Genomic DNA, 22836 nt, shown 5'->3' on the forward strand with positions numbered 1-22836 from the left:
GCAGGCTAGTATAATCTCTCTCTCTCTGAGGTGTTGGGCAGGCTAGTATAATCTCTCTCTATCTGAGGTGTTGGTCAGGCTAGTATAATCTCTCTCTCTCTGAGGTGTTGGGCAGGCTAGTATAATCTCTCTCTCTCTCTGAGGTGTTGGGCAGGCTAGTATAATCTCTCTCTCTCTCTGAGGTGTTGGGCAGGCTAGTATAATCTCTCTCTCTCTGTCTCTGAGGTGTTGGGCAGGCTAGTATAATCTCTCTCTCTCTCTCTGAGGTGTTGGGCAGGCTAGTATCATCTCTCTCTCTCTCTGAGGTGTTGGGCAGGCTAGTATAATCTCTCTCTCTGAGGTGTTGGGCAGGCTAGTATTATCTCTCTCTCTCTGAGGTGTTGGGCAGGCTAGTATAATCTCTCTCTGTCTGAGGTGTTGGGCAGGCTAGTATAATCTCTCTCTCTCTCTCTGTGTTGGGCAGGCTAGTATAATCTCTCTCTCTCTCTCTCTGAGGTGTTGGGCAGGCAAGTATAATCTCTCTCTCTGAGGTGTTGGGCAGGCTAGTATAATCTCTCTCTCTCTCTGAGGTGTTGGGCAGGCTAGTATAATCTCTCTCTCTCTCTCTGAGGTGTTGGGCAGGCTAGTATAATCTCTCTCTCTCTGTCTGAGGTGTTGGGCAGGCTAGTATAATCTCTTCTCTCTCTCTCTCTCTCTGAGGTGTTGGGCAGGCTAGTATAATCTCTCTCTCTCTCTCTCTGAGGTGTTGGGGAGGCTAGTATAATCTCTCTCTCTCTGAGGTGTTGGGCAGGCTAGTATAATCTCTCTCTCTCTCTGAGGTGTTGGTTAGGCTAGTATAATCTCTCTCTGTCTGAGGTGTTGGGCAGGCTAGTATAATCTCTCTCTCTCTCTCTCTGAGGTGTTGGGCAGGCTAGTATAATCTCTCTCTCTCTCTGAGGTGTTGGGCAGGCTAGTATAATCTCTCTCTCTCTCTGAGGTGTTGGGCAGGCTAGTATAATCTCTCTCTCTCTGAGGTGTTTGGCAGGCTAGTATAATCTCTCTCTCTCTGAGGTGTTGGGCAGGCTAGTATAATCTCTCTCTCTCTCTGAGGTGTTGGGCAGGCTAGTATAATCTCTCTCTCTCTGTCTGAGGTGATGGGCAGGCTAGTATAATCTCTCTCTCTCTCTCTGAGGTGTTGGGCAGGCTAGTATAATCTCTCTCTGTCTGAGGTGTTGGGCAGGCTAGTATAATCTCTCTCTGTCTGATGTGTTGGGCAGGCTAGTATAATCTCTCTCTCCTTCTCTCTGTCTGAGGTGTTGGGCAGGCTAGTATAATCTCTCTCTCTCTCTGAGGTGTTGGGCAGGCTAGTATAATCTCTCTCTCTCTCTGAGGTGTTGGGCAGGCTAGTATAATCTCTCTCTCTCTCTGAGGTGTTGGGCAGGCTAGTATAATCTCTCTCTCTCTCTGTCTGAGGTGTTGGGCAGGCTAGTATAATCTCTCTCTCTCTCTCTCTGAGGTGTTGGGCAGGCTAGTATAATCTCTCTCTCTCTCTCTGAGGTGTTGGGCAGGCTAGTATAATCTCTCTCTCTCTCTCTGAGGTGTTGGGCAGGCTAGTATAATCTCTCTCTCTCTCTCTGAGGTGTTGGGCAGGCTAGTAAAATCTCTCTCTCTCTGAGGTGTTGGGCAGGCTAGTATAATCTCTCTCTCTCTCTGAGGTGTTGGGCAGGCTAGTATAATCTCTCTCTCTCTCTCTGAGGTGTTGGGCAGGCTAGTATAATCTCTCTCTCTCTCTCTCTCTCTCTCTCTCTCTCTGTGTCTGTCCCCCTCTCCCGCACCTCCTTCTCTCTCTGAGGTGTTGGGCAGGCTAGTATAATCTCTCTCTCTCTCTCTGAGGTGTTGGGCAGGCTATTATAATCTCTCTCTCTCTCTGAGGTGTTGGGCAGGCTAGTATAATTCTCTCTTTCTCTGAGGTGTTGGGCAGGCTAGTATAATCTCTCTCTCTCTGTTTGAGGTGTTGGGCAGGCTAGTATAATCTCTCTCTCTCTCTCTCTCTCTCTCTCTCTCTCTCTCTCTCTCTGTCTGTCCCCTCTCCCGCACCTCCTTCTCTCTCTGAGGTGTTGGGCAGGCTAGTATAATCTCTCTCTCTCTGAGGTGTTGGGCAGGCTAGTATAATCTCTCTCTCTCTGTCTCTGAGGTGTTGGGCAGGCTAGTATAATCTCTCTCTCTCTCTCTGAGGTGTTGGGCAGGCTAGTATAATCTCTCTCTCTCTCTGAGGTGTTGGGCAGGCTAGTATAATCTCTCTCTCTGAGGTGTTGGGCAGGCGAGTATAATCTCTCTCTCTCTGAGGTGTTGGGCAGGCTAGTATAATCTCTCTCTCTCTCTGAGGTGTTGGGCAGGCTAGTATAATCTCTCTCTCTCTCTGTCTGAGGTGTTGGGCAGGCTAGTATAATCTCTCTCTCTCTCTCTGAGGTGTTGGGCAGGCTAGTATAATCTCTCTCTCTCTCTGAGGTGTTGGGCATGCTAGTATAATCTCTCTCTCTCTCTGAGGTGTTGGGCAGGCTAGTATAATCTCTCTCTGTCTGAGGTGTTGGGCAGGCTAGTATAATCTCTCTCTGTCTGATGTGTTGGGCAGGCTAGTATAATCTCTCTCTCCTTCTCTCTGTCTGAGGTGTTGGGCAGGCTAGTATAATCTCTCTCTCTCTCTCTCTGAGGTGTTGGGCAGGCTAGTATAATCTCTCTCTCTCTCTCTCTGAGGTGTTGGGCAGGCTAGTATAATCTCTCTCTCTCTGAGGTGTTGGGCAGGCTAGTATAATCTCTCTCTCTCTTGAGGTGTTGGGCAGGCTAGTATAATTCTCTCTCTCTCTGAGGTGTTGGGCAGGCTAGTATAATCTCTCTCTCTCTGTCTGAGGTGTTGGGCAGGCTAGTATAATCTCTCTCTCTCTCTCTCTCTCTGAGGTGTTGGGCAGGCTAGTATAATCTCTCTCTCTCTCTCTGAGGTGTTGGGCAGGCTAGTATATTCTCTCTCTCTCTCTGTCTGAGGTGTTGGGCAGGCTAGTATTCTCTCTCTCTCTCTCTCTCTCTCTGAGGTATTGGGCAGTTTAGTATAATCTCTCTCTCTCTGTCTGAGGTGTTGGACAGGCTAGTATAATCTCTCTCTCTGTCTGAGGTGTTGGGCAGGCTAGTATAATCTCTCTCTCTCTCTCTGAGGTGTTTGGCAGGTTAGTATAATCTCTCTCTCTCTCTGAGGTGTTGGGCAGGCTAGTATAATTCTCTCTCTCTGAGGTGTTGGGCAGGCTAGTATAATCTCTCTCTATCTGAGGTGTTGGTCAGGCTAGTATAATCTCTCTCTCTGAGGTGTTGGGCAGGCTAGTATAATCTCTCTCTCTCTCTGAGGTGTTGGGCAGGCTAGTATAATCTCTCTCTCTCTCTGAGGTGTTGGGCAGGCTAGTATAATCTCTCTCTCTCTGTCTCTGAGGTGTTGGGCAGGCTAGTATAATCTCTCTCTCTCTCTCTGAGGTGTTGGGCAGGCTAGTATCATCTCTCTCTCTCTCTGAGGTGTTGGGCAGGCTAGTATAATCTCTCTCTCTGAGGTGTTGGGCAGGCTAGTATAATCTCTCTCTGTCTGAGGTGTTGGGCAGGCTAGTATAATCTCTCTCTCTCTCTCTGAGGTGTTGGGCAGGCTAGTATAATCTCTCTCTCTCTCTCTGAGGTGTTGGGCAGGCTAGTATAATCTCTCTCTCTCTGAGGTGTTGGGCAGGCTTGTATAATCTCTCTCTCTCTCTGAGGTGTTGGGCAGGCTAGTATAATCTCTCTCTCTCTGTCTGAGGTGTTGGGCAGGCTAGTATAATCTCTCTCTCTCTGAGGTGTTGGGCAGGCTAGTATAATTCTCTCTCTCTCTCTCTGAGGTGTTGGGGAGGCTAGTATAATCTCTCTCTCTCTCTGAGGTGTTGGGCAGGCTAGTATAATCTCTCTCTCTCTCTGAGGTGTTGGTCAGGCTAGTATAATCTCTCTCTGTCTGAGGTGTTGGGCAGGCTAGTATAACTCTCTCTCTCTCTCTGAGGTGTTGGGCAGGCTAGTATAATCTCTCTCTCTCTCTGAGGTGTTGGGCAGGCTAGTATAATCTCTCTCTCTCTCTGAGGTGTTGGGCAGGCTAGTATAATCTCTCTCTCTCTGAGGTGTTGGGCAGGCTAGTATAATCTCTCTCTCTCTCTGAGGTGTTTGGCAGGCTAGTATAATCTCTCTCTCTCTGAGGTGTTGGGCAGGCTAGTATAATCTCTCTCTCTCTGTCTGAGGTGTTGGGCAGGCTAGTATAATCTCTCTCTCTCTCTCTGAGGTGTTGGGCAGGCTAGTATAATCTCTCTCTCTCTCTCTCTGAGGTGTTGGGCAGGCTAGTATAATCTCTCTCTGTCTGAGGTGTTGGGCAGGCTAGTATAATCTCTCTCTGTCTGATGTGTTGGGCAGGCTAGTATAATCTCTCTCTCCTTCTCTCTGTCTGAGGTGTTGGGCAGGCTAGTATAATTCTCTCTCTCTCTGAGGTGTTGGGCAGGCTAGTATAATCTCTCTCTGTCTGAGGTGTTGGGCAGGCTAGTATAATCTCTCTCTCTCTCTCTGAGGTGTTGGGCAGGCTAGTATAATCTCTCTCTGAGGTGTTGGGCAGGCTAGTATAATCTCTCTCTCTCTCTCTGAGGTGTTGGGCAGCTAGTATAATCTCTCTCTCTCTCTCTGAGGTGTTGGGCAGGCTAGTATAATCTCTCTCTCTCTCTGAGGTGTTGGGCAGGCTAGTATAATCTCTCTCTCTGAGGTGTTGGGCAGGCTAGTATAATCTCTCTCTCTCTGAGGTGTTGGGCAGGCTAGTATAATCTCTCTCTCTCTCTCTGTCTGTTCTCCCTCACCTCCTTCTCTCTCTGTGTCTGTCCCCCTCTCCCTCTCCTCCTTCTCTCTGTGTCTGTTCCCCTCTCCCTCACCTCCTTCTCTCGCTGTGTCTGTCCCCCTCTCCCTCACCTCCTTCTATCTCTCTCTCTCTCTCTCTGTGTCTGTCCCCCTCTCCCTCACCTCCTTCTCTCTCTCTGTCTGTCCCCTCCTCCCTCTCCTCCTCTCTCTCTCTCTCTCTGTGTCTGTTTCCCCCTCCTCTCTCTCTGTATGTGTCCCCCTCTCCCAAGGTCCTAGATGTTCAGGTCATCTTTCTGATGCATTATAGGAAAGATGTCAAACACTGACAGGTAGTGACATTCTAATCTGCAGAGCTAAGCAAACACACACACACACACACACACACACACACACACACACACACACACACACACACACTCCTTTCTCCCCAGAGTGTAGGCTGTGTGTCAGCGTTACTGCAGTGAGCCAAGCAGAAGGCCCTGGTCTAATCTCAGACACATTACTGCAGAGCAACACAACTCTCCCCTGTCACACACACACACACACACACACACACACACACACACACACACCCCGTTTCCTCCTTCCGTAACATCCTTGGTGTTCATGGAAGCCCCCCCGTTTCCTCCTACCTTAACATCCTTGGTGTTCATGGAGGCCCACCCCGTTTCCTCCTACCTAACATCCTTGGTGTTCATGGAGCCCCATCTCGTTTCCTCCTACCTTAACATCCTTGGTGTTCATGGAAGCCCCCCCCGTTTCCTCCTACCTTAACATCCTTGGTGTTCATGGAGGCCCCCCCGTTTCCTCCTACCTTAACATCCTTGGTGTTCATGGAAGCCCCCCGTTTCCTCCTACCTTAACACCCGTGGTGTTCATGGAGCCCCACCCCGTTTCCTCCTACCTTAACATCCTTGGTGTTCATGGAAGCCCCCCGTTTCCTCCTACCTTAACACCCGTGGTGTTCATGGAGCCCCACCCCGTTTCCTCCTACCTTAACATCCTTGGTGTTCATGGAAGCCCCCGTTTCCTCCTACCTTAACATCCTTTGTGTTCATGCGTGTTCCTTCCTTCCCGACAAAAATGTCGTCTATATCCACCAGGATGTGACGCTCCAACCCCAACGACAACTTCCTGTCCGTGAGGTAAGTGATAGCGTCCACCAATAGGAGCCTGTGTAGCCAGTAGCCCAGGCCGTGTCCGAAGACGACCCTCTGAACCCCGTCAAACAGCCCCACATCCAGCACCACCGTATCCTGTAGGCCCCGACTGAAACCAGGGACTGGATTATCTCCGCTGCCCACTCCGGGGCCTCCCCCCTGGGCCGCGCCTGGACAACAGCCTGGTAGGAGGAGTGGTTGGAGGTGAACGTGGTCCAGTCGTCGCCAGGGAGAGGTCCACGGTCCGTACCGGCCCGCGTCAGGTGGAGGAGGGGCGAACGTGACATCACAGAGGCGTCTCGGAGCGCCTGATTTGTCCGTAGCAGCAGGGGTAGACCCCGGAGATTCAGCAGGGGCGGAGAGTTCTGATTGGCTCTATGGAAGGTGATGATGCCGACTCGGTAACGGAGACAGTACTGGGGGACAACAAGGGACAAAATTTGGCAAGCGTCAGCTGACAACCAGACGAACGTTAGCGAACGTTAGCTGAGAACCTGACGAATGTTAGCGAACGTTAGCTGACAACCAGACGAATGTTAGCTGACAACCAGACGATCGTTAGCGAACGTTAGCTGACAACCAGACGAACGTTAGCGAACGTTAGCTGACAACCAGACGAACGTTAGCGAACGTCAGCTGACAACCAGACGAACGTTAGCGAACGTTAGCTGACAACCAGACGAACGTTAGCGAATGATAGCTGACAACCAGACGATACATTTCAATGTGTATTTTGTGTCCGATGTTAGTGAATGTTCATGGCTAACGTTAGCTAACAGTTTGAGACGGTAACGGACGGCAAACGGAAGCGAGTGTCAATACACAACAAAAAAAGTAAATCCGTACAAAAATGAGCTTCGCCATAACATTCTGGAATGTACTAGTTCACCTTGACGTTCTTCCTAAGTCACTTCCACCTTCCACTTCCTTTTTCCCCTTGAAACAGTGTCCCGCATAGACGCAGAGATGTGTGGACGTTCGGTATTAAACCTTTTTCTTCGAGGCGACCTCGTGGTCAAGTGTAAATTAGGCCTGTCAGAAGAGAAGTGAGCCGTGTCGCTGTAAAAAAAAAAAAAGGACCGACGTGTGAAGTTTATTAAAAGAGCAAATACACTTTGGAGTCAAATGAAAGATAAGAGTTTAGATTATGAGGAAATGAAGGCATAGATATGTTTGTCAACCATTTTCCATCCTAAAAAAATAAGGAATAAGGCTTTGATTTCTGGTCAAACAGATGGAAAAACGGGTCTCAGAAAACATCTAGCAGGAAAAAAAAAGTATTAAAACGCTCTTAGAAATCCATCAAAACACAATAATGTTGAAGTAAAGGTCCCCTGCCAACTAATATCAACATTTATATTTCATTTTTATGGAAATATTTTCCTTCTAAAAGTATCAAATATTGCCTAGTGTCCTGTTATTGTCACGTCCTGACCTGTAAAGGGGTTATTGGGTATTGTAGTTTGGTCAGGACGTGACAGGGGGGCGTTTGTTTTATGTGGTTCGGGGTTTGTTGGGTTATGTTATTATGTAAGAGAGGGGTGTTTGTTTTATGTGGTTCGGGGTTTGTTGGGTTATGTTATTATGTAAGAGAGGGGGGGTGTTTGTTTAGAGTGTTCCGGGGTTTTTGGTCTATGTTCAAGGTTAGTTTATTTTCTATGTTCAGTCTAGTTTTCTCCTTCTATGTTTAGTTAATGGGGGGGTTGACCTTCAATTGGAAGCAGCTGCTCCTCGTTGCTTCTAATTGAAGGTTTTATTTAAGAGGGTTTTTATTTATTTTTTTTCTGTGGGGGTTTGTGGGTAGTTGCTTCCTGTTTAGTGTCGTTCGTTGTTTATGCGATTCGGTTTGTTTTTCCTTCTTTTAAATGTAATAAAGAAGATGAGGATAAACGTTCCCGCTGCACCTTGGTCCAATCCTTACGACGCCCGTTACAGTTACTCTGTTACCCGTAAACCCTCTTTAAGATTATTTATAATTACATTTCTCTCCCTCATGAGGGAGGAAGATGAAAGTTGACAGAAGTAAAAACTGAAGGTAGACCTACCGAATTAAAGTTTTAACTAATTACAATGTTGCTTAATCAATTACTAATTGATAAACACACGTCATAGACGACACCCAGTTGTGATTTTATCTTCATTCGGAGCGGATATTGAAGTTTTTTTCGGCAAAACGAGGCCGAGATTTTACTGTCGTTCTGTTACCAGATTTTTACTGTCATTCTGTTACCAGATTTTACTGTCGTTCTGTTACCAGATTATACTGTCGTTCTGTTACCAGATTTTACTGTCGTTCTGTTACCAGATTTTACTGTCGTTCTGTTACCAGATTTTACTGTCGTTATGTTACCAGATTTTACTGTCGTTATGTTACCAAATTTTACTGACGTTATGTTACCAGATATTACTGTCATTATGTTACCAGAGTTTGCTGTCGTTCTGTTACCAGATTTTACCTGTCGTACTGGTACCAGATTTTACTGTCGTTATGTTACCAGATTTTACTGTCGTTATGTTACCAGATTTTACTGTCGTTATGTTACCAGATTTTACTGTCGTTATGTTACCAGATTTTACTGTCGTTATGTTACCAGATTTTACTGTCGTTCTGTTACCAGATTTTACTGTCGTTCTGGTACCAGATTTTACTGTCATTCTGTTACCACATTTTACTGTCATTCTGTTACCACATTTTACATCTGCGCTGTTCCTCAACTAAATGTATTTTTGTCAAATGTTCATTGGCTAATTGTTAAAAGTAGACTTCTGCGTATAAAAAGGTACGTTTTGTTTCAACTTTGCAAAACAATGGTTTTAACCTTTTAAAGTGACAAAGTGAGTCTCAGCGTCACTCCGATTCCGTGAAATTGACAAGTAGTTGTCTGTTCTAGGAGTCAGTGTGTCTGTACCTGGTGTACCAGCTGTCTGTACCAGGAGTCAGTGTGTCTGTACCAGCTGTCTGTACCAGGAGTCAGTGTGTCTGTACCAGCTGTCTGTTCTAGGAGTCAGTGTGTCTGTACCTGGTGTAACAGCTGTCTGGTCCAGGAGTCAGTGTGTCTGTACCTGGTGTACCAGCTGTCTGTACCAGGAGACAGTGTGTCTGTACCTGGTGTACCAGCTGTCTGTTCCAGGAGTCAGTGTGTCTGTACCTGGTGTAACAGCTGTCTGTACCAGGAGTCAGTGTGTCTGTACCTGGTGTACCAGCTGTCTGTTCCAGGAGTCAGTGTGTCTGTACCTGGTGTACCAGCTGTCTGTACCAGGAGTCAGTGTGTCTGTACCTGGTGTACCAGCTGTCTGTACCAGGAGTCAGTGTGTCTGTACCTGGTGTACCAGCTGTCTGTTCCAGGAGTCAGTGTGTCTGTCCCTGGTGTAACAGCTGTCTGTACCAGGAGTCAGTGTGTCTGTACCTGGTGTAACAGCTGTCTGTTCCAGGGAGTCAGTGTGTCTGTACCTGGTGTACCAGCTGTCTGTTCCAGGAGTCAGTGTGTCTGTCCCTGGTGTACCAGCTGTCTGTACCAGGAGTCAGTGTGTCTGTACCTGGTGTACCAGCTGTCTGTACCAGGAGTCAGTGTGTCTGTACCTGGTGTAACAGCTGTCTGTTCCAGGAGTCAGTGTGTCTGTACCTGGTGTAACAGCTGTCTGTACCAGGAGTCAGTGTGTCTGTACCTGGTGTACCAGCTGTCTGTTCCAGGAGTCAGTGTGTCTGTACCTGGTGTAACAGCTGTCTGTTCCAGGAGTCAGTGTGTCTGTCCCTGGTGTACCAGCTGTCTGTACCAGGAGTCAGTGTGTCTGTACCAGCTGTCTGTACCAGGAGTCAGTGTGTCTGTACCAGCTGTCTGTTCTAGGAGTCAGTGTGTCTGTACCTGGTGTAACAGCTGTCTGGTCCAGGAGTCAGTGTGTCTGTACCTGGTGTACCAGCTGTCTGTACCAGGAGACAGTGTGTCTGTACCTGGTGTACCAGCTGTCTGTTCCAGGAGTCAGTGTGTCTGTACCTGGTGTAACAGCTGTCTGTACCAGGAGTCAGTGTGTCTGTACCTGGTGTACCAGCTGTCTGTTCCAGGAGTCAGTGTGTCTGTACCTGGTGTACCAGCTGTCTGTACCAGGAGTCAGTGTGTCTGTACCTGGTGTACCAGCTGTCTGTACCAGGAGTCAGTGTGTCTGTACCTGGTGTACCAGCTGTCTGTTCCAGGAGTCAGTGTGTCTGTCCCTGGTGTAACAGCTGTCTGTACCAGGAGTCAGTGTGTCTGTACCTGGTGTAACAGCTGTCTGTTCCAGGAGTCAGTGTGTCTGTACCTGGTGTACCAGCTGTCTGTTCCAGGAGTCAGTGTGTCTGTCCCTGGTGTACCAGCTGTCTGTACCAGGAGTCAGTGTGTCTGTACCTGGTGTACCAGCTGTCTGTACCAGGAGTCAGTGTGTCTGTACCTGGTGTAACAGCTGTCTGTTCCAGGAGTCAGTGTGTCTGTACCTGGTGTAACAGCTGTCTGTACCAGGAGTCAGTGTGTCTGTACCTGGTGTACCAGCTGTCTGTTCCAGGAGTCAGTGTGTCTGTACCTGGTGTAACAGCTGTCTGTTCCAGGAGTCAGTGTGGGCGTACTTCAACAGGCTCTCGTAGATGACCAGGATGTAGCGACCACGCCCCTTTGGGGAAAAAAAAACAGAACAACGTAAAACAGCTCGTTACCTGTTGTCACGTAACCACGGCAACGTTTGGGAATATTTTCTTCCAATCAGTCAACCCTGATTTCCTGCTTCGTTCCTATTGGTTACGAGAATCCTCAGACTGAGACCTTAGTAGATCTCCAGGAACAGGGTCACCATAACAACAACAATAATAACAACAACAACAACAACAATAATAATAACAATATTAACCTAATAATAATAATAATAATAATAATAATAATAATAATAATATTAACCTTGTCAGGGAGGGGAGACAGGTCTCCCTTCCCCATAACAACAATAATAATAATAATAATAATAACAATAATAACAATATTAACCTAATAATAATAATAATAATAATAATAATAATAATAATAACAATAATAACAATATTATCCTAATAATAATAATAATAATAATAATAATAATAATAATAATAATAATAATAATAACAATATTAACCTAATAATAATAATAATAATAATAATAATAACAATAATAATAATAATAATAATAACAATATTAACCTAATAATAATAATAATAATAATAATAATAATAATAATAATAATAATAACAATATTAACCTAATAATAATAATAATAAAAATAATAACAATATTAACCTAATAATAATAATAATAATAATAATAATAATAATAATAATAATAATAATACAATATTAACCTAATAATAATAATAATAAAAATAATAACAATATTAACCTAATAATAATAATAATAATAATAATAATAATAATAATAACAATAATAATAACAATATTAACCTAATAATAATAATAATAATAATAATAATAACAATAATAACAATATTAACCTAATAATAATAATAATAATAATAATAATAATAATAATAATATTAACCTTGTCAGTGAGGAGAGGCAGGTCCCCTTCCCCGGGGTGATCTCTGTGGTGAAGGGGTACCTGGCTGACTCCAGGATGGTGACGATGTCCTGTCCTAACTGGCTGTACTGTGATTCTACTAGAACCAATACTACCGGGTCTACTGAGGGGAGGGGGTGGGCGTCGGGGTCTACTGAGGGGAGGGGTGGGCGTCGGGGTCTACTGAGGGGAGGGGGTGGGCGTCGGGGTCTACTGAGGGGAGGGGTGGGCGTCGGGGTCTACTGAGGGGAGGGGTGGGCGTCGGGGTCTACTGAGGGGAGGGGTGGGCGTCGGGGTCTACTGAGGGGAGGGGTGGGCGTCGGGGTCTACTGGGTGGAGGGGTGGGCGTGGGGTCTACTGAGGGGAGGGGGTGGGCGTCGGGGTCTACTGAGGGGAGGGGTGGGCGTCGGGGTCTACTGAGGGGAGGGGTGGGCGTCGGGGTCTACTGGGTGGAGGGGTGGGCGTCGGGGTCTACTGAGGGGAGGGGTGGGCGTCGGGGTCTACTGAGGGGAGGGGTGGGCGTCGGGGTCTACTGAGGGGAGGGGGTGGGCGTCGGGGTCTACTGAGGGGAGGGGTGGGCGTCGGGGTCTACTGAGGGGAGGGGTGGGCGTCGGGGTCTACTGGGTGGAGGGGTGGGCGTCGGGGTCTACTGAGGGGAGGGGGTGCGTCGGGGGTCTACTGAGGGGAGGTGGGGTGTGTGTCGGGGTGTGTGTTGGTGTGTGTGTTGGGGTGTTTATCAGGGTGTGTGTTGGGGTGTTTATCAGGGTGTGTGTTGGGGTGTGTGTCGGGGTGTGTGTCGGTGTGTGTGTTGGTGTGTTTATCAGGGTGTGTGTTGGGGTGTTTATCAGGGTGTGTGTTGGTGTGTGTGTTGGGGTGTTTATCAGGGTGTGTGTTGGGGTGTTTATCAGGGTGTGTGTTGGTGTGTGTGTTGGGGTGTTTATCAGGGTGTGTGTTGGGGTGTTTATCAGGGTGTGTGTTGGGGTGTTTATCAGGGTGTGTGTCGGTGTGTGTGTTGGGGTGTTTATCAGGGTGTGTGTTGGGGTGTTTATCAGGGTGTGTGTCGGTGTGTGTGTTGGTGTGTGTGTTGGTGTGTTTATCAGGGTGTGTGTCGGTGTGTGTGTTGGGGTGTTTATCACGGTGTGTGTTGGTGTGTTTATCAGGGTGTGTGTTGGGGTGTTTATCAGGGTGTGTGTCGGTGTGTGTGTTGGGGGATCTGTAGGGAGTCGGAAAGGGCAGGGAACAGGCCACAGCAGCGTGCTCTCTTGATTGGTTAAGCTGTAGGGTGGGGGCGGAGTGAGAGAATAGGAAGTAGGCGGAGCCTAGCAGAGAGCCGGAGGCGAGGAGGAGGAGGAATCGCCGCAGGTGGCGACGGACGTGCACCGCTAACGACATCACTTCCTGAAGGGTGTGTGGATGGGTGTGTGTGTGTGTGTGTGTGTGTGTGTGTGTGTGTGTGTGTGTGTTGTGTGTGTGTGTACGTCTCTATGCAGGAATTGTAACACGGACGTGGCGGGGAACACTGAGGACTGTCATGTCACCATGGTGATAGAAGGTCAGAAAGGTCAGCCCGAATGAACTCTCTCTCCACCAATCACAACCCAGGACACAGCGGGGGAGAGACGGCGTCGTCAGAGCAGCTCCTGGCTGTGATCTGCAACGAGACAACATGAGGTTAGACTCACGTCTGGTGTGTGTGTGTGTGTGTGTGTGTAGTGTGGTGTGTGTGTAGTGTGTGTGGTGTGTGTGTGTGTAGTGTGGTGTGTGTGTAGTGTGTAGTGTGTGTAGTGTGTGTAGTGTGTGTAGTGTGTGTTGTGTGTGTTGTGTGTGTAGTGTGTGTGTGTTTTCTCCCCTCATTCAACTTTTTCACCCCGGACGCTTTATCTGGACGTGGTTCGTCAGGACCTCCACCAGCCGAAGCTAAGTAGTAACATTAACATGATGCCTTCTGATTGCAGTCGCTGTTCTCATAATATACAGGAGAACGATCAGCCTTACGGCGAGGATAGCCGTGCTGCAAGCCCAGCTTCAGACGCGAACGTTAGGCGAGGGTAATTTCAGTGTAGGAAAGGATGAAACAGCGTCTGTGCCACCAGTAAGTACAGATAGTAACGTTAGTATAAACCCCATTCGCACGGTCCCCCGCAGCCGGACATCTTTCTCATGGCTTCTGGAGGGAAACGCTGTAGGAATGCTCAACCTGTGTCGCTCATTCAGCCGGCAGAAACTTTCAACCCGTTCTCCCCGTTAAGCCTGATGAATTTACTGTGTTAAATGAGGCCTCACCCCCTGGTTACACTAGTGACCATACCCCCCGTGCATCCGGCAAAGGCGGAGGTGTTGCTAACATTTACGATAGCAAATTTCAATTTACAAAAAAAACAACAATGACGTTTTCGTCTTTTGAGCTTCTAGTCATGAAATCTATGCAGCCTACTCAATCACTTTTTATAGCTACTGTTTACAGGCCTCCTGGGCCGTATACAGTGTTCCTCACCGAGTTCCCTGAATTCCTATCGGATCTTGTAGTCATAGCAGATAATATTCAAATTTTTGGTGACTTTAACATTCACATGGAAAAGTCCACAGACCCACTCCAAAAGGCTTTCGGAGCCATCATCGACTCAGTGGGTTTTGTCCAACATGTCTCTGGACCTACTCACTGCCACAGTCATACTCTGGACCTAGTTTTGTCCCATGGAATAAATGTTGTGGATCTTAATGTTTTTCCTCAAAATCCTGGATTATCGGACCACCATTTTATTGCATTTGCAATCGCAACAAATAATCTGCTCAGACCCCAACCAAGGAGCATTAAAAGTCGTGCTATAAATTCTCAGACAACCCAAAGATTCCTTGATGCCCTTCCAGACTCCCTCTGCCTACCCAAGGACGTCAGAGTACAAAAATCAGTTAACCACCTAACCGAGGAACTCAATTTAACCTTGCACAATACCCTAGATGCAGTTGCACCCCTAAAAACTAAAAACATCTGTCATAAGAAACTAGCTCCCTGGTATACAGAAAATACACGAGCTCTGAAGCAAGCTTCCAGAAAATTGGAACGGAAATGGCGCCACACCAAACTGGAAGTCTTCCGACTAGCTTGGAAAGACAGTACCGTGCAGTATCGAAGAGCCCTCACTGCTGCTCGATCATCCTATTTTTCCAACTTAATTGAGGAAAATAAGAACAATCCGAAATTTCTTTTGATACTGTCGCAAAGCTAACTAAAAAGCAGCCTTCGCAAATGGAGGATGGCTTTCACTTCAGCAGTAATAAATTTATGAACTTCTTTGAGGAAAAGATCATGATCATTAGAAAGCAAATTATAGACTCCTCTTTAAATCTGCGTATTCCTCCAAAGCTCCGTTGTCCTGAGTCTGCACAACTCTGCCAGGACCTAGGATCAAGGGAGATACTAAAGTGCTTTAGTACTATATCTCTTGACACAATGATGAAATTAATCGTGCTCCTAGATCTTAGTGCCGCTTTTGATACCATCGATCACCACATTCTTTTGGAGAGATTGGAAACCCAAATTGGTCTACACGGACAAGTTCTGGCCTGGTTTAGATCTTATCTGTTTGAAAGATATCAGTTTGTCTCTTTGGATGGTTTGTCCTCTGACAAATCAATTGTAAATTTCGGTGTTCCTCAAGGTTCCGTTTTAGGACCACTATTGTTTTCACTATATATTTTACCTCTTGGGGCTGTCATTCGAAAACATAATGTTAAATTTCACTGCTATGCGGACGACACACAGCTTTACATTTCAATGAAACATGGTGAAGCCCCAAAATTGCACTCGCTAGAAGCCTGTGTTTCAGACATAAAGAAGTGGATGGCTGCAAACTTTCTACTTTTAAACTCGGACAAAACAGAGATGCTTGTTCTAGGTCCCAAGAAACAAAGAGATCTTCTGTTGAATCTGACAATTAATCTGGATGGTTGTACAGTCGTCTCAAATAAAACTGTGAAGGACCTCGGCGTTACTCTGGACCCTGATCTCTCTTTTGAAGAACATATCAAGACTGTTTCAAGGACAGCTTTTTTCCATCTACGTAACATTGCAAAAATCTGAAACTTTCTGTCCAAAAATGACGCAGAAAAATGTATCCATGCTTTTGTTACTTCTAGGCTGGACTACTGCAATGCTCTACTTTCCGGCTACCCGGATAAAGCACTAAACAAACTTCAGTTAGTGCTAAATACGGCTGCTAGAATCCTGACTAGAACCAAAGAATTTGATCATATTACTCCAGTGCTAGCCTCCCTACACTGGCTTTCTGTTAAGGCAAGGGCTGATTTCAAGGTTTTACTGCTAACCTACATTACATGGGCTTGCTCCTACCTATCTTTCCAATTTGGTCCTGCCGTACATACCTACACGTACGCTACGGTCACAAGACGCAGGCCTCCTAATTGTCCCTAGAATTTCTAAGCAAACGGCTGGAGGTAGGGCTTTCTCCTATAGAGCTCCATTTTTATGGAATGGTCTGCCTACCAATGTGAGAGACGCAGACTCAGTCTCAACCTTTAAGTCTTTACTGAAGACTTATCTCTTCAGTAGGTCCTATGATTAAGTATAGTCTGGCCCAGGAGTGTTAGGTGAACGGAAAGGCTGGAGCAACGAACTGCCCTTGCTGTCTCTGCCTTGCCGGTTCCCCTCTTTCCACTGGGATTCTCTGCCTCTAACCCTTTTACAGGGGCTGAGTCACTGGCTTACTGGTGTTCTTCCATGCCGTCCATGGGAGGGGTGCGTCACTTGAGTGGGTTGAGTCACTGACGTGGTCTTCCTTTCTGGGTTGGCGCCCCCCCCCCTTGGGTTGTGCCATGGCGGAGATCGTTGTGGGCTATACTCGGCCTTGTCTTAGGACGGTAAGTTGGTGGTTGGAGACATCCCTCTAGTGGTGTGGGGGCTGTGCTTTGGCAAAGTGGGTGGGGTTATATCCTGCCTGTTTGGCCCTGTCCGGGGTATCATCGGATGGGGCCCCAGTGTCTTCTGATCCCTCCTGTCTCAGCCTCCAGTATTTATGCTGCAGTAGTTTATGTGTCGGGGGGCTAGGGTCAGTCTGTTACATCTGGAGTATTTCTCTTGTCTTATCCGGTGTCCTGTGTGAATTTAAATATGCTCTCTCTAATTCTCTCTTTCTCTCTTTCTTTCTCTCTCTCGGAGGACCTGAGCTCTAGGACCATGCCTCAGGACTACCTGGTATGATGACTCCTTGCTGTCCCCAGTCCACCTGGCCGTGCTGCTGCTCCAGTTTCAACTGTTCTGCCTGCGGCTATGGAACCCTGACCTGTTCACCGGACGTGCTTGTTGCACCCTCGACAACTACTATGATTATTATTATTTGACCATGCTGGTCATTTATGAACATTTTAACATCTTGACCATGTTCTGTTATAATATCCACCCGGCACAGCCAGAAGAGGACTGGCCACCCCTCATAGCCTGGTTCCTCTCAGGTTTCTTCCTAGGTTTTTGGCCTTTCTAGGGAGTTTTTCCTAGGGAGTTTTTCCTAGCCACCGTGCTTCTTTCGCATGCATTGCTTGCTGTTTGGGGTTTTAGGCTGGGTTTCTGTACAGCACTTTGAGATATCAGCTGATGTACGAAGGGCTATATAAAAATAAATTTGATTGATTTTGTGTGTGTGTGTGTGTGTGTGTGTGTGTGTGTGTGTGTGTGTGTGTGTTCTAGTCAGTGTCTTCTAGGGGAGTCGTAGGCAACAGCTGGTAAAGACAGACTGACTGAAAACAACCTGTAGCCTTAGGGTTCATCACACACACACACACACACACACACACACACACACACACACACCCAGACCAGTACTGCAGGCTGTAAACCATAGGTGCTATACCTCATTCATTCATCCCTCCATCACTTATTCCCTCCATCCTTCCATCCCTCCATCTCTCCATCCCTCCATCCCTCCATCTCTCATCCCTCCTTCCCTCCATCACTCCATCCCTCCATCCCTCCATCACTTATTCCCTCCATCCTTCCATCCCTCCTTCCTCCATCACTCCATCCCTCCATCCTTCCATCCCTCCATCCCTCCATCACTTATTCCCTCCATCCTTCCATCTCTCCATCTCTCCATCCCTCCATCCCTCCATCACTTATTCCCTCCATCCTTCCATCCCTCCATCTCTCCATCCCTCCATCTCTCCATCCCTCCATCTCTCCATCTCTCCATCCCCTCCATCCCTCCATCTCTCCTTCCCTCCATCCCTCCATCGCTCCATCCCTCCATCACTTATTCCCTCCATCCTTCATCCTTCCATCCCTCCATCCCTCCATCTCTCATCCCTCCTTCCCTCCATCACTCCATCCCTCCATCCTTCCATCCCTTCATCACTTATTCCTCCATCCTTCCATCCCTCCATCACTTATTCCTCCATCCTTCCATCCTTCCATCTCTCCATCTCTCCATCCCTCCATCCCTCCATCCCTCCATCACTTATTCCCTCCATCCTTCCATCCCTCCATCTCTCCATCCCTCCATCTCCCCATCCCTCCATCCCTCCATCCCTCCATCCCTCCATCTCTCCATCCCTCCATCTCTCCATCCCTCCATCCCTTCATCTCTCCATCCCTCCATCCCTCCATCCCTCCATCTCTCCTCCCTCCATCCCCCATCTCTCTATCCCTCCATCTCTCCCTCCATCCCTCCATCTCTCATCTCTCCATCTCTCCATCCCTCCATCCCTCCATCTCACAACTGGTTACTAAACTACTAACTACCCATAGCCTAACATAATCACAACTGGTTACTAAACTACCCGTAGCCTTACATAATCACAACTGGTTACTAAACTACTAACTACCCGTAGCCTAACATAATCACAACTGGTTATGAAACTACTAACTACCCATAGCCTAACATAATCACAACTGGTTATGAAACTACTAACTACCCATAGCCTAACATAATCACAACTGGTTATGAAACTACTAACTACCCGTAGCCTAACATAATCACAACTGGTTACTAAACTACTAACTACCCGTAGCCTAACATAATCACAACTGGTTACTAAACTATTAACTACCCGTAGCCTAACATAATCACAACTGGTTACTAAACTACTATCTACCCGTAGCCTAACATAATCACAACTGGTTATGAAACTACTAACTACCCGTAGCCTAACATAATCACAACTGGTTACTAAACTACTAACTACCCGTAGCCTAACATAATCACAACTGGTTACTAAACTACTAACTACCCGTTGCCTTACATAATCACAACTGGTTATGAAACTACTAACTACCCGTAGCATAACATAATCACAACTGGTTACTAAACTACTAACTACCCGTAGCCTTACATAATCACAACTGGTTATGAAACTACTAACTACCCGTAGCCTAACATAATCACAACTGGTTACTAAACTACTAACTACCCATAGCCTAACATAATCACAACTGGTTACTAAACTACTAACTACCCATAGCCTAACATAATCACAACTGGTTACTAAACTACTAACTACCCATAGCCTAACATAATCACAACTGGTTACTGTCTGTCTGTCTATCTGTCTGTCCCTCCGTCTCTATCTGTCTGTCTGTCTGTCTCTATCTGTCTGTCTGTCTGTCTCTATCTGTCTGTCTGTCTGTCTGTCTGTCTGTCTGTCTGTCTGTCTGTCTGTCTGTCTGTCTTGTCTGTCATAGCGGATTGTTGTATTAAACCTGTCTGTCTGTTAGTCAACAACAACATTCTCATGGTTGTCATGGTTACGAGCGACAAAAACAACAAGAAATGAATTGTGTTTCCATAGAAACTAAATGAATCACATCTCAGATTGACCGGTTAAATGTCAAACAAAATGATCGTTTTCTGTTTACAGTGAAAACTATAAATACCTTACAACATGTCATGTTAATCACGCTGAATGATATTAACGACATCGGAAGAACGGGATAGAAACACCAAGGATCGACGTGATCAAATTAGCAAATAGACATTCCAACACACACGCAGCTCCCTTGTAAAGAAAAACAATGAGAGATAGAAGAGGAGAAGGGAGAGAGAGTGAGGAAAGGAAGAAGGAAAGAGAGAGAGTCTTCCTCGCTTTTTCGCAAGTAAATTCACTAAAGGTTTTAAAAAAAAACATCTGTTTCATCCTCAGTGCTTTCACAACAACAACAACAACAACAACAACAACAAGCTCAGCCAGAGTAGCGAGTCTATGTTTTACCTCTAGCCGGGATGAGGGAGCTGCCGGGCGGGCAGGTTGAGCGAAGGTGAGCCACTGGTCTGGAGCCGTGTTGGAAGAAGGTAAATCCGCATGTATATCGGGCTGTCTACTCTCTCTCTCTCTCTCTCTCTCGTCACTAGAACAGAGGCAACCAGCCGGGAATAATCGTCTCTCTTCCTCCTCCGTCTACTCCTCTCATTCACCATTCCTCCTTCCTGCACTCTCTCTCCTCATTCTCTGTCCTCTCCTCTCTTTCTCTCCCAGATGAGAGCAGCGAAGAGAGACACGTCAAGTGTTTAACAGCGGGCACGCGTGAGACAAACCGATATTATCTGTGCCGCTTTCCGTTACGACTGACTGCCTGCTGCCAGCTACACTACAGCTTCTGTTCCGTCCGAGAGAGAGAGAGAGAGAGAGAGAGAGAGAGAGAGAGAGAGAGAGAGAGAGAGAGAGAGAGAGAGAGAGAGAGAGAGAGAGAGAGGAGCAGGGAGAGAGAGAGAGGGGAGGGGGAGAGAGAGAGAGAGGAGGGGGAGTGATAGAGAGAGAGGGAGGGAGGGGGAGTGATAGAGAGAGAGGGAGGGAGGGGGAGTGATAGAGAGAGGAGGGGAGGGTAGTGATAGAGAGGGGAGGGGGAGTGATAGAGAGAGGAGGGGGAGTGAGAGAGAGAGAGCAGGGAGGGTAGTGATAGAGAGGGGAGGGGGAGAGAGAGAGAGAGGGAGGGGGGAGTGATAGAGAGAGAGGGAGGGAGGGGGAGTGATAGAGAGGGAGGGAGGGAGGGGGAGTGATAGAGAGGAGGGGAGGGTAGTGATAGAGAGGGAGGGGGGAGTGAGAGAGAGAGGGGAGGCAGGGAGGGGGAGTGATAGAGAGAGGAGGGGAGGGTAGTGATAGAGAGGGGAGGGGGAGTGAGAGAGAGAGAGAGAGGGAGGGAGGGGGAGTGATAGAGAGAGCAGGGGAGGGTAGTGATAGAGAGGGGAGGGGGGGAGTGAGAGAGAGAGAGGGAGGCAGGGAGGGGGGAGTGATAGAGAGAGAGAGGGGAGGGTAGTGATAGAGAGGGGAGGGGGAGTGAGAGAGAGAGAGGGAGGGAGGGGGAGTGATAGAGAGAGCAGGGGAGGGTAGTGATAGAGAGGGGAGGGGGAGTGAGAGAGAGAGGAGGGGAGGGTAGTGATAGAGAGGGGAGGGGGGGAGTGATGAGAGAGAGGGAGGGAGGGAGGGGGAGTGATAGAGAGAGGAGGGGAGGGTAGTGATAGAGAGGGAGGGGGAGAGAGAGAGAGAGAGAGAGGGAGGGAGGGGGAGTGATAGAGAGAGGATGGGAGGGTAGTGATAGAGAGGGGAGGGGAGAGAGAGAGAGGGAGGGAGGGGGATATCAGTAATAGATGTCTTCAGGGAGGAAGGGAAAGTGGGAATGTGGAGGAGGGGAGGAGGGGAGGAGGGGAGGAGGTAAAATGATCTCCCTCCGTGTCTCTGACCTTGTTCTCTCTCTCTAAAAAAACAGAGGTACAACCCCAAACTAAACATGATCTCTCTCTCTCTCTCTCTCTCTCTCTCTCTCTCTCTGTCTCTCTCTCTCTCTCCGTCTCTCTCTCTCTCTCTCTCTCTCTCTCTCTCCGTCTCTCTCTCCCTCTCTCTCTCTCTCTCTCTCTCTCTCCGTCTCTCTCTCTCTCTCTCCGTCTCTTTCTCTCTCTCTGTCTGTCTGTCTGTCTGTCTGTCTGTCTGTCTGTCTGTCTGTCTGTCTGTCTGTCTGTCTGTCTGTCTGTCTGTCTGTCTGTCTGTCTCTCTCTCTCTCTCTCTCTCTCCACCCCTTCCTCCTCTCAATTCAATTTCAATTCAAGGGTCTTTATTGGCATGGGGAAACATATGTTAACATTGCCAAAGCAAGTGAGGTAGATAATAAACAAAAGTGAAATAAACAATACAAATGAACAGTAAACATTACACTCACAGACCTTCCAGAAGAATAAAGACATTTCAAATGTCATATTATGTCTATATAAAGTGTTGTAACGATGTGTAAATAGTTAAAGTACAAAAAGGAAAATAAATAAACATAAATATGGGTTGTATTTACAATGGTGTTTGTTCTTCACTGGTTGACCTTTTCTTGTGGCAACAGGTCACACATCTTGCTGCTGTGATGGACACTGTGGTATTTCACCCAGTAGATATGGGAGTTTAACAAAATTGGGTTTGTTTTCTAATTCTTTGTGTATCTGTGTAATCTGAGGGAAATATGTGTCTCTAATATGGTCATACATTTGGCAGGAAGTTAGGAAGTGCAGTTCAGTTTCCACCTCATTTTGTGGGCAGTGTTGCACATAGCCTGTCTTCTCTTGAGAGCCAGGTCTGCCTACGGCGGCCTTTCTCAATAGCAAGGCTATGCTCACTGAGTCTGTACATATTTCCTTAAGTTTGGGTCAGCACTCTCTGTTTAGGGCCAAATAGCATTCTAGTTTGCTCTGTGTCAAGTAATTCTATTTTTGTTTTCTCATGATTTGGCTGCGTCTCTCTCTCTCTTCTCCTCTCTCCTCTCTTCTCTTCTCCTCTCCCCTCCTCTCGTCTCCCCTCTTCTCGTCTCGTCTCTCCTCTCCTCTCCTCTCCTCTCTTCTCCCCTCCTCTCCTCTCTAACCTCTCCTCTCCGTTATATATCCAAGGGGAGAAAAGATAGATTACACCCTGTCTCATCAAGTATACACACACGGACAAGCACACACACACACACACCAGAAAGAGAAGCTGAGATGAAGCCTAGAACATTACAATGGCGGCCTACCCCCCGGGCCAAACCCGGACGACGCTGGGCCAACTGTGCGCCGCTCCATGGGACTCCCAATCACAGCCGGATGTGATACTGCCTGGATTCGAACCAAGGACTGTAGTCACACCTCTTGCACTGAGATGCAGTGCCTTTGACAGCTGCGCCACTCGGGAGTCCACATGAGTCACTGAGTCACTTTGTAACCTGGACCATTACTGTACTGAGTCACTGAGTCACTGTGTAACCTGGACCATTACTGTACTGAGTCACTGA

The 22836-nt window shown here is 47.3% G+C and overlaps 1 protein-coding gene across 1 annotated transcript in view; it reads right to left on the reverse strand.

Moving 5' to 3' along the window:
• The window catches only part of LOC106594995 (bifunctional heparan sulfate N-deacetylase/N-sulfotransferase 4-like), a 39926-nt gene extending 28942 nt beyond the window's left edge, over positions 1-10984 (reverse strand). Inside the window, 4 exon segments of the mRNA XM_045711541.1 lie at positions 5907-6173; positions 6176-6445; positions 10581-10667; positions 10949-10984. Of these exon segments, the coding sequence (XP_045567497.1) occupies positions 5907-6173; positions 6176-6445; positions 10581-10667; positions 10949-10984 (660 nt within the window).
• Positions 10985-22836: the final 11852 nt, after the last annotated feature.

The sequence above is a fragment of the Salmo salar genome, unplaced genomic scaffold (assembly GCF_905237065.1).
Source record: "Salmo salar unplaced genomic scaffold, Ssal_v3.1, whole genome shotgun sequence".
NCBI lineage: Eukaryota > Metazoa > Chordata > Actinopteri > Salmoniformes > Salmonidae > Salmo > Salmo salar.